The 12,906-nt window shown below is 39.3% G+C and overlaps 1 protein-coding gene across 3 annotated transcripts in view; it reads right to left on the minus strand.

The window, feature by feature from the left end:
- The window catches only part of ntn1b (netrin 1b), a 61,904-nt gene that overhangs the window by 25,517 nt on the left and 23,481 nt on the right, over positions 1-12,906 (minus strand). For all 3 annotated transcript variants that reach the window (XM_007560309.2, XM_016675491.1, XM_007560308.2), the window contains exon 3: positions 1,976-2,164. In XM_007560309.2, the coding sequence (XP_007560371.1) occupies positions 1,976-2,164 (189 nt within the window). The remainder of the gene's footprint in view (positions 1-1,975; positions 2,165-12,906) is intronic.

Here is a 12,906-nt window from a genome sequence, read left to right on the forward strand (position 1 = left end):
CTACTGGTAAGATTCCAGCCAGAGTGGCAGCAGTGTGTTTGCACAGGGTCCGTCTTTACTCCCAGCGGTCCTTCCACACAGAAGGAGCTCAGCTTTTGTCTCCCCCATTTTAATTCCTGCCAGCCTGGCCTCAAACCGAGCGAGTGCGCTCACATCTGTGCGTCCGTGTGTATGTGTGCGCGCGTGTGTGTGTGTGTGTGTCTTTTTTCTTTTCTTTCCCTGTACACGTGTATGTGTACTCACCGAGTGAACAGAGGAGAATGCCGATTACCTGTTTGCTATGCTTGTCTTGTGAGGCGTTCATGGAGGACCCCAAGTAGTAAATTTTGGAATTGCACAGGCCAGTTGCTGAAGATCGCCTTAATCCGCTTTTTCCAAAGGAATTTGATTATTACCTGAACAGTGTCAGCAGTTTGTTCTTCTCTCTCTTTTTTTTATAAAGTATCAGCTTGCCCGTCAAACTTAATATTTTCCACAAATATATATATATTAACCCATATAAAAATATTCACTACCTTGGATGTTTTACCCTTTCATTGCTTTTTCAAATCAATCATGATCAACATGATTGAAAAAGGAAAAGATTAAACTGAATTACACAAAATAACAATTAATAAAATTAAGACAGATGATTGCATACACATTCAGCAGTCGGGGTCGCACATCTATATGCCGCAAATTTCCGCTAAATTTTCCAATTTAGCGATTGGCTGTGAACAGCTCTTTCCAAGTCTTGCCACAACGTCTCTGTCGGGTCTGTGCTTTGACTGGGCCATCTCAGAACATCCACCATGTCAACTTCTAACCAGTTCAGCTCAGTGTTTCTCTATTCCCTTGCAGGGCATGTAAAACGCTACCCTGTGTGTTTTACATGTGTTTCGGCTGATTCAAATAGCTGCATGACCTCCCCTGCATGCCATCAAGTGCTGCAGAAACCTGTTAATCATCCGCTTATTCAAGTCAGGTGTGTGGACGAAGGGGAAACAACTAAAACATGCAGGGCAGTGGTCCCTGGGGACCCTGAGGATTTGAGAAACACAGATGTGGCTGGATGTCTGGCTGTCTCTTCAGCGTAGTCATGGCAACCTGGTGACCTCTCCATCTTGTATAGTCTCTCGGGTTGTGAGGACGGCCTGATCCAGGTAGATTTAAACCCAAGGCCATATTCCTTCTATTTCTTGATGACGGATTGAACTGAACTCCATGGGATGTTCAGTGCCTTAGAAATTATTTTGTATCCATCTCCTGACTTGTACTTTTCAATAACCTTTTCTCTGATTTGCTTGGAGTGTTTTTTGTCTTCATGCTGCACTGGTAGTCATGGATACATAGGCTACACTCATATACCACACTCAGGCAATCTCCATTTTGTTGTGAGACTTCTAGCACCAACTGGCTGGTCCTTTGATTAATTAGGTTTGTTACTTTGAATGAGCAGTAGTATGTGTTTTCCAGTCACAGAGTGTCATTTTATAGCTCAATCAAATTACTATGGCACCTTCAGTTGTTATAAAACATGCTGCATATATCAAATATGGCTTAAAAGAAATTTTGACTTTATAACTTACACCTTGAAATTGGGACTCTATCTTTTTAAGAAACTCCTGCTCTTTCTGAAGGTCTGCCTTCACGAAGTGATCACAACATGGCTCCTCTATTCATCCTTTAGCAATGTTTTTACCAGCGTCACTCTGAGAAGTAGCTCCTATAAATCGGTTTTCATTTTAACATTAAAGGTTTCTTTTTTTTAAGCTTTTTGAGTCAAACTTTGTTGATCATGTGAAAGAAACAACAAGGGTAAAACATCATCTTCCATTCAGCCTCAATATGCATCTTTTCTGGGTCGTATGGTCTGGAACAGACACTGCTACGCTGACGACTGTCTGTTTTACGATTTGTGTCTGTATCTTTTTTCTGATCCTATCTTTCGACTCTGTGTCTTCCTTTTGGCTGTGTTGTGCAAAGCATCTGTTACCTTTGCAGGCTCTGCGGTGAGAGATGGACTTGGTCATGTCCCTGTAGTAGCCCTCCTTGCAGTAGTGACAGTGGCGCCCCGCTGTGTTGTGACGGCAGTTGAGGCAGACGCCGCCACTCCTGCGGCCGGACAGCTTGTACAGCTCCATGTTGAAGCGGCACCGGCGGGCGTGCAGGTTGCAGTGGCACGCTGGGCAAAAACAAAGGAGATGGCAAAAAAACTCAATCCCCTAACATTTGTGGCACAAAGACTCTCCATCCTCTGCCATGAGCGAAAAAATTTGACTCAATGTAGCATTAAAACTGTTGATTTTTCAAAATGTCTATGAACTACACATGACATATTCTAGGTAAATCTTTTATTTTGAGCATTGAAACTGTCAGCAGTGACTTGGCCACCCAGTTAAAACCAACCAAAATCATTAGAAATTCAAATTTAATCCTAAAATTCGCTAAATATTCTCACATCACCATGTCTGTATGTGGAATAACACACAATTGCTTCATGAAATCTCTACACTCAATTGATTTTGTACAAAAAAAATTTACCTTTAACCTAGCAATATTAGTGATATTGAGAAATTTGTTAAAAATACATAATGCCTCCACAAAAAAAATCTCAGAATATTCACACCTGACTGTTTTTTGGTCAATCTACCGTAGTCTAAAATGTTTTCAAAATAAAATTCAAAACTAGCCATAATTCAAAACTAGTAAATGTTAGCAGAACAGACCCAGGTATATTGCTTTTTATAAACTCTGTGATGCTGTGAGAGCTCAGGTGGAACCAGTTGCACACTGTTGTAAAAAAACAAAAACAAACCATCATCCTCCTGCTACTTCCTGTCGTGCTCTTTGTAGTTTCTGCCAGTAGTAACATCCTCATGTGAAGCAGAAAAAAGTTACAGCTTTGTGAAATGCATCTAATTCGATGAACCACGTCATCCTAGCGCCTAAAACCTTTAATCGGAAAGTGAGGTTTTTTCAAAATTGATGTGTTCTAATTAAGCAAATTTATTTTTGGAATTTCAATTTGTTTTGGGAAACGCTCATCCTCGCTTTAGACTTTTGGTATACTTGATGCCATCACACTGTGTCGACTTACAAAGTAAAGAGCAGCATTTTGCAGTTTTCAAGCTACAGCTCCTTCTAGAATCCTTTTACGTCTCGGTTTAGTTTTACGTGTAAGCTTTTTTCATTTGACTTCTTCACAAAAACATTCTTAAGAAAAGCCCTCCACCCTCCCTCATAATACCTCACATTTCGGTAATCTCTCCATCGGTGCGTCGGCCTTACTGGCATTACAAAGAGATGCGGGCGATAGGGACGTCACATATGCTGCGTACTTATCAGCGAGCTGAATCACGTAAAAATGGGCTAACACCTGCCATTGGAGACCAGGGCTGGCAGGTGGTTGGGATTCAGAAACCCTTTCTCTACATTGGGAGCCCAGACACACACACACGTGAACACACACACCGACCACAGAGGTGTTTGGCAGCTGTCATGGGCTTATCTCTCTCACCTCCCTCCCCAAAGCTGATCCAACATGCTCTTTACCAGCTTTGAAGAACTCGCCCCTCCCGCCTCCTCTCAGTGTTTTCCTGGCTTCTTATCCCAGATGTTATCTCCACTTAAGGGAAGTGTGAGGAAAAACGCAACAGGGATCTTTTAGTGCTTTTTGTGAGTGGAATGCTGAATGAATCCACAGTGGGGACGCCTCAACAAAGAGATATCTACTGGAACGATGCCTCAAAATTCAGAGGAGTTAGGTGATTCACCTACAGCAGATCCCAGTGTCTCTTAGCACTGATAATGGATGTGGAGTTTTTAACGAGCAGAAAAAATTAAGAGATTGATCTTGTCTTGCAAATCAGCAGTTTCTCACCACCTACTAAGTAATTGAAAGCAGCGTACTTCGCAATTTTAAAATACTTTTTTTTTTTACTACTGGCGGAAACAACAAAGAAGACAACAGGAAGTGGAAGGAGGATCATGGCGCGGCAACAAACTTATTCACATATGATTTTAATTGTGTTTGTTACTTATAATGGAAACACCATAATTGCAAAATTGGAGGGGAGGGTTTCAACATTAGCAGAATACCAACAAAGTTTTGCGCATATTTTTTAATGGAAACAGAGCTACCGTTGATCATTTTGCCACAATTTAATCCCTGGCTGAGGTCGACTCTGGTTGCTAATGAGGTGCTTTTTCTGAAGCCAGTTGGTTACACTGGATTTTGTTATGGAGTTTATGAGTAAAAGGAGCCCAATACACGTCTATGCTACATTTCTCAGATTTTTATTTGGAAAGGATTTGGAAAATCGTGAACAATTTGCCATCTACTCTACGTTGTGTTGGCCTGTCACAAAGTATTACAATAAAACCCTTTAAGTACATTGTTAGCACGGAGCATACACTTCATTTGGAACGGAGCAGGATATAAACTGAGGTTTCGTTGAGTTTTGTGAGTCTGTAGCAAAATGTAGCTGTGGAACAGCTGTGTGCTGGGATTGGACATCCACACACGCAAGGTGCCTTTTCTGGATGTGAGTCTATTTGCTTTCGAGAGCCTACTTAGAGCTACGCCGCTCCAATCTATTTATGTTCAAGTGCCATTTTATCAGGCATCGTACGGGGAGACACATTCACCCCTCCGCCTGCTGGATTCGAGTGTTCACCGAGTCTGTACGAGAGAACGTGGTTTGGGAACGTTTGCAGATGATGAACTCTGATGAAGATTGTTTATTTCGGGCGCCTTTGAAAGAGACTTGAAGTAGTAGTGATCTGGAAGGAAAACATCACTTCTTCCGGAGAATGAGAAGGACTCAATAGCAGCTTGGTTGGTTTTTATCCAGGAATGGGATCAGCATCTGATCCCATTCAGTCACTCATGTCGGGATCAGATGACGTTTGCCAAATCAAACAGGGTTCGTGTCTCGTCTCGGTGAGATTGGAGTGACATATTTTAGTTGGTTTTAGTGATCAGGATGAACAGAAGAACACATGCAGAAACTGCATTCACCGGGAGCGCGCTCTGAACAAACTGTAACACTGTTAAAGTGCTTGCATAACACCGTATGTGGGTGATACTGTGTTATGAGAGTTGATCAAAAACCATTAAGTGCCTTTGCACTTGCTATTCAGAGGTTTCTTTAGCACCTTGTTGAAGCACAGATTTTGTATTACAATAGTTTTTAAAGCTCATATGTAGCTCAAACATATTCACTGCATTTGAGTCATAACTAATAACTGTTGTTTTTCATTATAACTTTATTGATATGATAAACAAACATGCAGTCTAGCCTGGCTGCTGCTGTCCAATGCAATTCCGCTCAATTCTCATCTCCCTTCAGTGCGCAGTCTGGGATTCCTTCCATTGACTTGGATTCTCTCCCATAAAGTTTCGACTGGGCCAATCAGCGAACAGGAGGAGAAGTTGTGAACGATGATGAGGATTTTCTGCACTGGAATTGTAGTCTGTCTGTAGTTTTAGCAGTGGCAGCAGAGGAAGTGAAGGAAGCCATTCAGTCTGTGTCCAAATATTGAGTTAATGCTAACAGTTGCGTCGATGAACTCGGCACTTCTCTCTTTACAGTAGAGGATGGTTGTCTACACCATAGTCAACTTCCGGTAAGCTAATTATATATGTAAGCAACTGGGTAAAATTTAAAACTTCAGAGTCCACGCCTCCAGGAAATAATTGTTTATCAATAGCAGAGAGTCCAGAAGCTCTGTATGAAGTGATGTGTAGCACGAAGGACGGTTTTCATGATGCTAGGTCAGAGTTAAAGTGATGATGGATGGAGATAAAACAGCGGTGAATAAAACCGTTTGAATGCAGTAAAAGACTTCAGACCTTCTATGGCTGTGGCTGACACAGCTTAGATCAAATATCCGTCTTATGTAACCCAGTCAAAGTCAAAATGTACATCTAATTGCAAATTATTTGCAAGAATTAGCAAGGTTCTTCATCCCATCTTGAGCAAGCTTGAACAAATTTTAAGAAAATTGGCAAAAGCCTCAGTCTCTAGATGTTCAAAGAAAAGACTCCCTCCCTTTTAGCTGCAATTACAGCTGCAAACACTAATGCATACATAAAATACATTTTGTTTGTGTTTGTAGCTTAAAACGTCTCAGAGGAATAAAGACTTTTGCAAGGTTCAACAACCCAGACTTCCACTGTAGGGTAACTTTTCCCTCAATCTGTCATTCAACAACTTCACCGCATTGCTATAAATTCTGTTTTCAAATGTAAAATCTACCTAAAGTCGGTGATCTAAAATCACTTTCCGTAATTAGACAGATCCCAGGATTCCCAAAATGCTCTAATGTCCAAGAATTTATCATGAAAACATAAGCTTAGCTTGTGTAGCTATAAAGTTACACCCTTCTTTACAAGCTTGGCTTGACATTTTGTTCTTGAACAACCATAAAAATCTAAAAGAAAATATAAAACTGTATTCCTCATAAAAAAAAAATATATTAATTTTGAGAACTTACAGTTTCTGTACGGATTTTATATCAGTGGCTCTTAACCGTTTTTCTGAACGGCCTTCTCTTCTACCCCCCAGCTGTCTGCAAGACCACGGCTCACAAACTTATGAACAAAGGTTAGAACAATAACCCTCTAATTGATTTTTTTTTTTTAGGTGTACCAGAAAATTTCTCTTTGCTTTGGCAATATCTAGTCATTATGATTCAGCTTCAAACAAGGTGAGTTCATAAAAGGAGATTTTCTACGGCGCCTGTGATGAATAGTACAAAAAAACCAGACTCATAGACTTGTCATTTCACAAACATGCCTGATGCAGTTATGTGTGTAAGTAGTGCAATTAAATCCAACACTTTGAGAAAAATATGAATAAGTTCTTATTTTATCGCATTTTTCACAAACTCCAGGTTAGGAGTTTTGCTTTTGTGCAGGGAGATCAAAATAAAAGCTGCATAAACAAAAGAGTACATCCTCCACTGCCATTGTTAAAAGTACATTACTGTGTTGAAATGTCCTATTCAAAGTCCAGATTTAAATCCAGTTGCACTTTTGTCAAAACCCCTTTCTGTCCAATTTAACAGAGACTGTGCTATTTTCCAACAAAGGACTGGGTAACAATTTCAGTCGCTACGGAAACCTGTCACAGTTACAGCTCTCACTGCTTCTACAATGTTTTACCTTACTGAAAGTAGAGGCACCTCTAATGTTATCTTTTTTTTCTAGTAAAAAAAAAAAAAAAAAAAGAAAGAAAGCCTTTTCTCCAATTATTCCCTGCTATGCTTTTAGGTAACCGGCCAAAAATGTGAAAAAGTTCAAAGGGTGTGAATATTTTTGCACATATGCTAACCATTTTTACAGTCTCTTCGCCATAATGGCCCACCCAGAAGATTGCTGTTTGGCACAGAAACCCCCTGCCTGGGAATCAAAGCTGGATATAATAATCATCAGCTGATAAACTCGCAGTGTTATTAACGGTTTGTCTTCATTTTCCGTGTTGTATTTCACTGTAAACCCGTATCTTAACATCTGCATACAAATTACATAAGAATGCTAAATCACTCTAAATGTCGTGCCTCTCAAATTAGAGTGTCTAATTGTTATGGCTATCACAGAAACAGGCAGTTCTGTCGCAAAGCAGTGCGTTTTTATTATTATTATTATTATTATTATTTTATGGCTTAATGTTAAGAACAAGTTCTCTGATTCTTTGCCCTGAGCGGCCAGAGGATCGGCTGCCGCCTGACGCTCGAATCCCCCACAGTAAATATTTCAATCGTACATCACTGTGGCAGCTGTGATTTTCATGAGGACAAAGGCAACAAAGGGGTAACAAGTTCTCCAGATGATGATGACTCACTTTACAGGTTTGCAGACTGTTTTTGATGATTCCAGAAGAAAATGTAAACAGTGGAGGAAAAGCAACTGTAGCTGAACAGAGAGATTTCGATCTCTCACATAACAGATAGCGTTTGTGCGAGGGCCTCCTGCCCGCCACCTGCGGCGTCACATAAATATGTCAGCTATGAAAACATCGAGCAAATACACGCTCCGTGTGTATAAAATGTGGTGGCAACAATAACTGTGCAGGGGAATTTCGTAAACTGGAATTCCTGGCGACGTCAATGAAGAAATTTCTTAAAGAGGAAGTCAAAGACATAAAGTCCTCTCCTGTTTTTGAACTGCATCACTAATGAGCCGATCTCACTGTCAAAAGCTAATTTACATTGAGATCAATAGGGCCGAGGTTACAGTATCCTTCTGCGTCTTGACAGGGTATGTCACTTTTTCATCCCGTTTCATATTAGTCTTCGCATTAGCTGTAGTGGACAGCTATTCAAAAGACATTTTCTTCTAAATGTCAGGTCATTGTAACCTCAGGTACATTTCCCCTGAATCCAAGATGGCTGACAAACAGCCACCCTTGTCAAACACTCGAGGAAGATCCCGTCAGTCCTTCTGTTCTACATGAAGCCTAGAGCTAATAAAAATATGATGGAATGCGCCAACTTGTAATTAGTACTTTCATTTGTCTAGTTTTTAAAAAAAAAAGTTTATTGTGAATAAGTAGTAATTGTACAATGCATGAAGTGGATGTCATGCATCGTCAAGTATATTTATGACTTTGGTCAGACAATTGGTTAATCTCTTCTTGTGGCTGTTTTGGTACTAAAAGCACTGCATTTTTGCTACATTATATATGAAATTTATTTACAGATAAACAGTGTTGTGTAGTATGGCTGTATTTATCATTTATAGTGACAAATTTCTTATCGTGATTGAAATTTAGATTTATCGTTGTCACAATCCATTCCAATTAACGATGCTTACAACTCCCCGAAACTGTTTGTATTGTCAGGATTGATAGTCTTATTATTTTTTCCGCTGTTTGTTCAACGAAAGCATCAAAGGAATACGGATAACAGTGAAAATACAGTTACTGTGCGCAGTGTAGTGATGCACATCAAGCTTCTTCTGTTGTGAAGTTTTATTCGTTTCTTTTTTATTATTATTATTACCACTATTATTTTTTTCTCTCTTTTCATCAATTTATTCTATTGTGTTATTGTGTTGTACAGCACTTTGGTGCAGTCTTCGCCTGTTTTTGAAAGTGCTTTATAAATAAATTTGACATTGAGACATTGGTGTTGTAAAGAAGTAGATTACAAATGAGAAAGTTTTTCCAAAGCACTGTTTGTGTTTGTGGGGCTGTGATTGCTTTGACCCACAGACGTCGCCATGCAGTCACCTAAAAAAAAAGATGTAATAAATAGAACTTATTGTCATTTTTAATTATTATCGCAACAGTAGATAAAATTTTAAGCCCATATCACCCACGCCTTCCTACATGTGGAGCAGCTTGTCAACACAACACCTCAGCCTCATGCAAACCCAAACCACAGTTGTACTAAATTCCTTCTAAAGTCTGACTAACAGGTTTACTTGGTGACTTCAGTGTTTTTTTCTCAGGACTCTTTCTCATTGTTTTGTCTGACGCTTGGGCAATAGCCTACAACAATTTTTGTGACGCCACCACTTCTACCCTGCGGTGACTCTCTACATGACATGTGCATGTGTTCCAAATTATGTCCAATCCAACCATTTCTTCTGGTTTTTTTTAGTGTACAGTGCACAGCAATCTACATTTACACACACTTTCTGGGAGACCTCTGAATTAAGAACCTGGCAAAATTGAAAATCTGTAATAGAAAATCGTTTCAAAAGGTTAAAATCAATAACCCTGTAATTCAAAGTGCTGCTGTTGTCACCAAAGTTGTACGATAAAACTCTCTTAGCTGGAAATAAAGATTGCAGTGTTCCGCTGTACGCTATTTTGAGAAAGTATATGCTTTCCCCCCTGTGATGTGGTATTATCAGGAAGCACCTCCTTAATATTTCTGCAGGAGCCTAAGGCAACATCAATAATCACAGTAATCTGCAGCTTCAGTCTGTGTGGGCCTTGGGATTAAAGGAGCATTCTTAATAATTTAGTGCTGTGCTGTAAATGCACGTCAGGAGAACAAATTTAAAGCAAAACTAGAAGCAGGAATGTCTATTTTAATTCCCCCAGGAAGCGTGTTTGACTGGCTGTTCTCTTAAGTTATCACATACATTTTTCCACATGTTTGGTGTCAGAGAGATTGTTTTCATATTGGCTCTGAAGGAGACAATATGAAAACAATCAAGTGCTGCATCAGCAACTTGTTGAAGAAGCTATTTAACAGGACTATTGAGATATGTCAGTGTTTCATTCAGACTGAGATATGGGATGCCGTCTGCAAAGTAAGAGAAGCGTCAAAATAAGAGAAAGTAATGAGGATTCATTTTTCAAAGTAAAATTTTCACCTGGTTACTTATTTATAAATTATACAGTTTCAAAGTAAATATTTAGTTAGCTAGCTAAACATTTAGCTAGCTAAGAATTTAGCTAAATTTATAGATGAATGAATAACACGGTGAAAATATGATTTTGAAAAATGAAACCCCTTTTCTTTGCTCTTATGACAGGCTAAGTGACCCCAAAAGAAAAAAAAATGCTGTTAATTTTTGACTGTGTAACTTTGCAACTCGCACCCCAAAGTAAGAGGGAGCAGGACTTTTAGTAGAAAGGTTAAATGGTGTAAAATTCAGCTTCTATTTAAAGCGGAACTCACAAATAAACTCAAGGGGGATACGTCACAGGCATCAGGTAAAATATGTTACACCAGTTAATTTGAGAAGTAAATAAATGGCCAACCACTCAATATGAAATTTTGTTGAGTTTTAGCAACAATGATTTATTACAAAAACCACAATCTAAGAAAGAATAATAGTTATCCTGATAAATATATCAGTAATCAAAAATCCCTCAAAAATAAGGTTAAGTTAGATTTAATTCACTCAGTTCATGTCAGTATAGAAACCCAAATGGTTAAATGTCCAAATATTCCCGTTCCTTTTTAATGCGAATATTGTCCACAAAAGAGAACTTTGGCGAACTTTGATTGCTGTTTTATCGCGTTCCTTTGATCTATAACTTGTTCTAAACTTTCGGTTAATTCAAGTCTCCCGCCGCACAGATCTGACGGTGAGCGTCTTCCTCTCTGATTGCGCCGCTGCGCGCCGACGCCCTTTTTATACACTAATCTCAGCCACACCTAAAAATCAGCATGACCTGCCGAACAATCAGTTTTAAAAGTGGAAATTCGGAATAATTTTACAATGAAATAACAGCAACTGTTATACAAATCAGATGATACATTTACTCTTCAATGTATTTATCCAGGAAAAAACAAACAAACAGTGGTTATGTTACAATGGAGCACAGCAAAGTTGCTCTGCTTTAATGTTTTGACCTCTCTACTAGAACATACTGGAATTAGAAATGTTGAGAGCTTTTTGGAAAGCTCAGATTTAAAGCAGGTATCTATATTTCCAAAGGGGACATCGTTATAATATTTTTTATTGTAGTTCTTAAAGAGACATCTCAGATTCACAAAATTATTATAGAAAGTTAAAAAGTTTACCAAAAACAAATATCAGAAATTACAACATTCTAGTCTGTACATCTCTAGCTGGATATATGTTATGATGTTACGTGTACTCTTGAGACCGGTCTTGGTCTCGAGCTTTGAGGACTCGGGATTTTATTTCAAGACCGGTCGAGACCACAACTGTGGAAATAATACCAAATCGCCAGCATATTGCCCAGTTTATTTGTTAACATACCGATTCAAATCCAAGCAATAACGCTACTTACTAATTAGAAGTAATGTTTCTGTTACTGCTGACACCCATCGCCTCCCCCTTTCTCTCGCACGCGGCGCTCCAAGACATGCGCAGTGGTTTCCTCTGGGCGGACATGGCGACATGTAAATTCAGCAGCGCTTCGCTTTCACAGACGGTGGGGACTACGTCCAACTTTTATCGTCACTTAGAAAAGAAGCTCAAAGAAAGGTAAGCTCTGTTGACGCGATGTTAGCGAAGCTAGCTGTACAGGGAAAAATTGTGTTTAAATATGAAAACAAGTTGTCACTCATTGCGTTGAATTATAGTGCGGAGGTGTTGACTGACGTGTTGCATATATGGAACAACGCTGTGACCAAAAGTCTCCTTTTTTGTGATGAGGCATTCACAAATGATCCGATTCTTCTTAATGGCTCTTTACTAAGAATGATAGGAGTGGAGCCTCACTGAGAGCAATGAGAGCTCTGCGTACACTGCAATAGCTTTTATTATTTTTATTTTATATATATATATATATATATATATATATATATATATATATATATATATATAATGGAAAATATTACTAAAATCGTATGAGTGCGATACTGTAGGTCGCCACTTTTTGTGAGCTGGATATATTATTATCCCTCTGGTATAAACTGATCCAATAAGCTTTAGCCATTTGTGGTGCTAAAAGTCAGAAGGTAACCCTGAACCTGTTTCGTATCATGCTGAACAGTTGGATTATCAGCAGCTTACCTAAAAGAAGAGGCCTTTTTTTACGCTGAGATCCATTAAGAAGAGACATTTCACAGGTAAACAGTCTGGGTGTAAAGTGTCATGGTGAAGTCATCACTATTTCCTGTTGACAAAGGCTCCAAAAACAACCTCTGATTTCAGACTTTCCAGGACCTTCTTGTGGTGGAATAATCAAACTTTTGCTACAATTTCCATTTACGAGTTGATGTTAGTCCTGCTGTGAGGTCTAATAAAGACCTCTTCAAGCCGGCAACCCTCCTAGTCTAATTGCACGCTGCTCACATGTTGATTATTAGATATAAAATGTGTGCCATGCCTCTCAGTCATGACAGTTTGCCTCTGGTCTGTCTGCAAACAGCCTCCCCACTGTGTGCGAATTAGTCTCGTCACAAACTTGCAGGCTGAGTCCCGCCATGCAGAGGGGGCTAATGTCATGGTGGTGGTGGTGGTGGGGGTGGAGTTCCCTTTCT

Source organism: Poecilia formosa, unplaced genomic scaffold, assembly GCF_000485575.1.
Source record: "Poecilia formosa unplaced genomic scaffold, Poecilia_formosa-5.1.2 Scaffold114, whole genome shotgun sequence".
In the NCBI taxonomy this organism is placed as follows: domain Eukaryota; kingdom Metazoa; phylum Chordata; class Actinopteri; order Cyprinodontiformes; family Poeciliidae; genus Poecilia; species Poecilia formosa.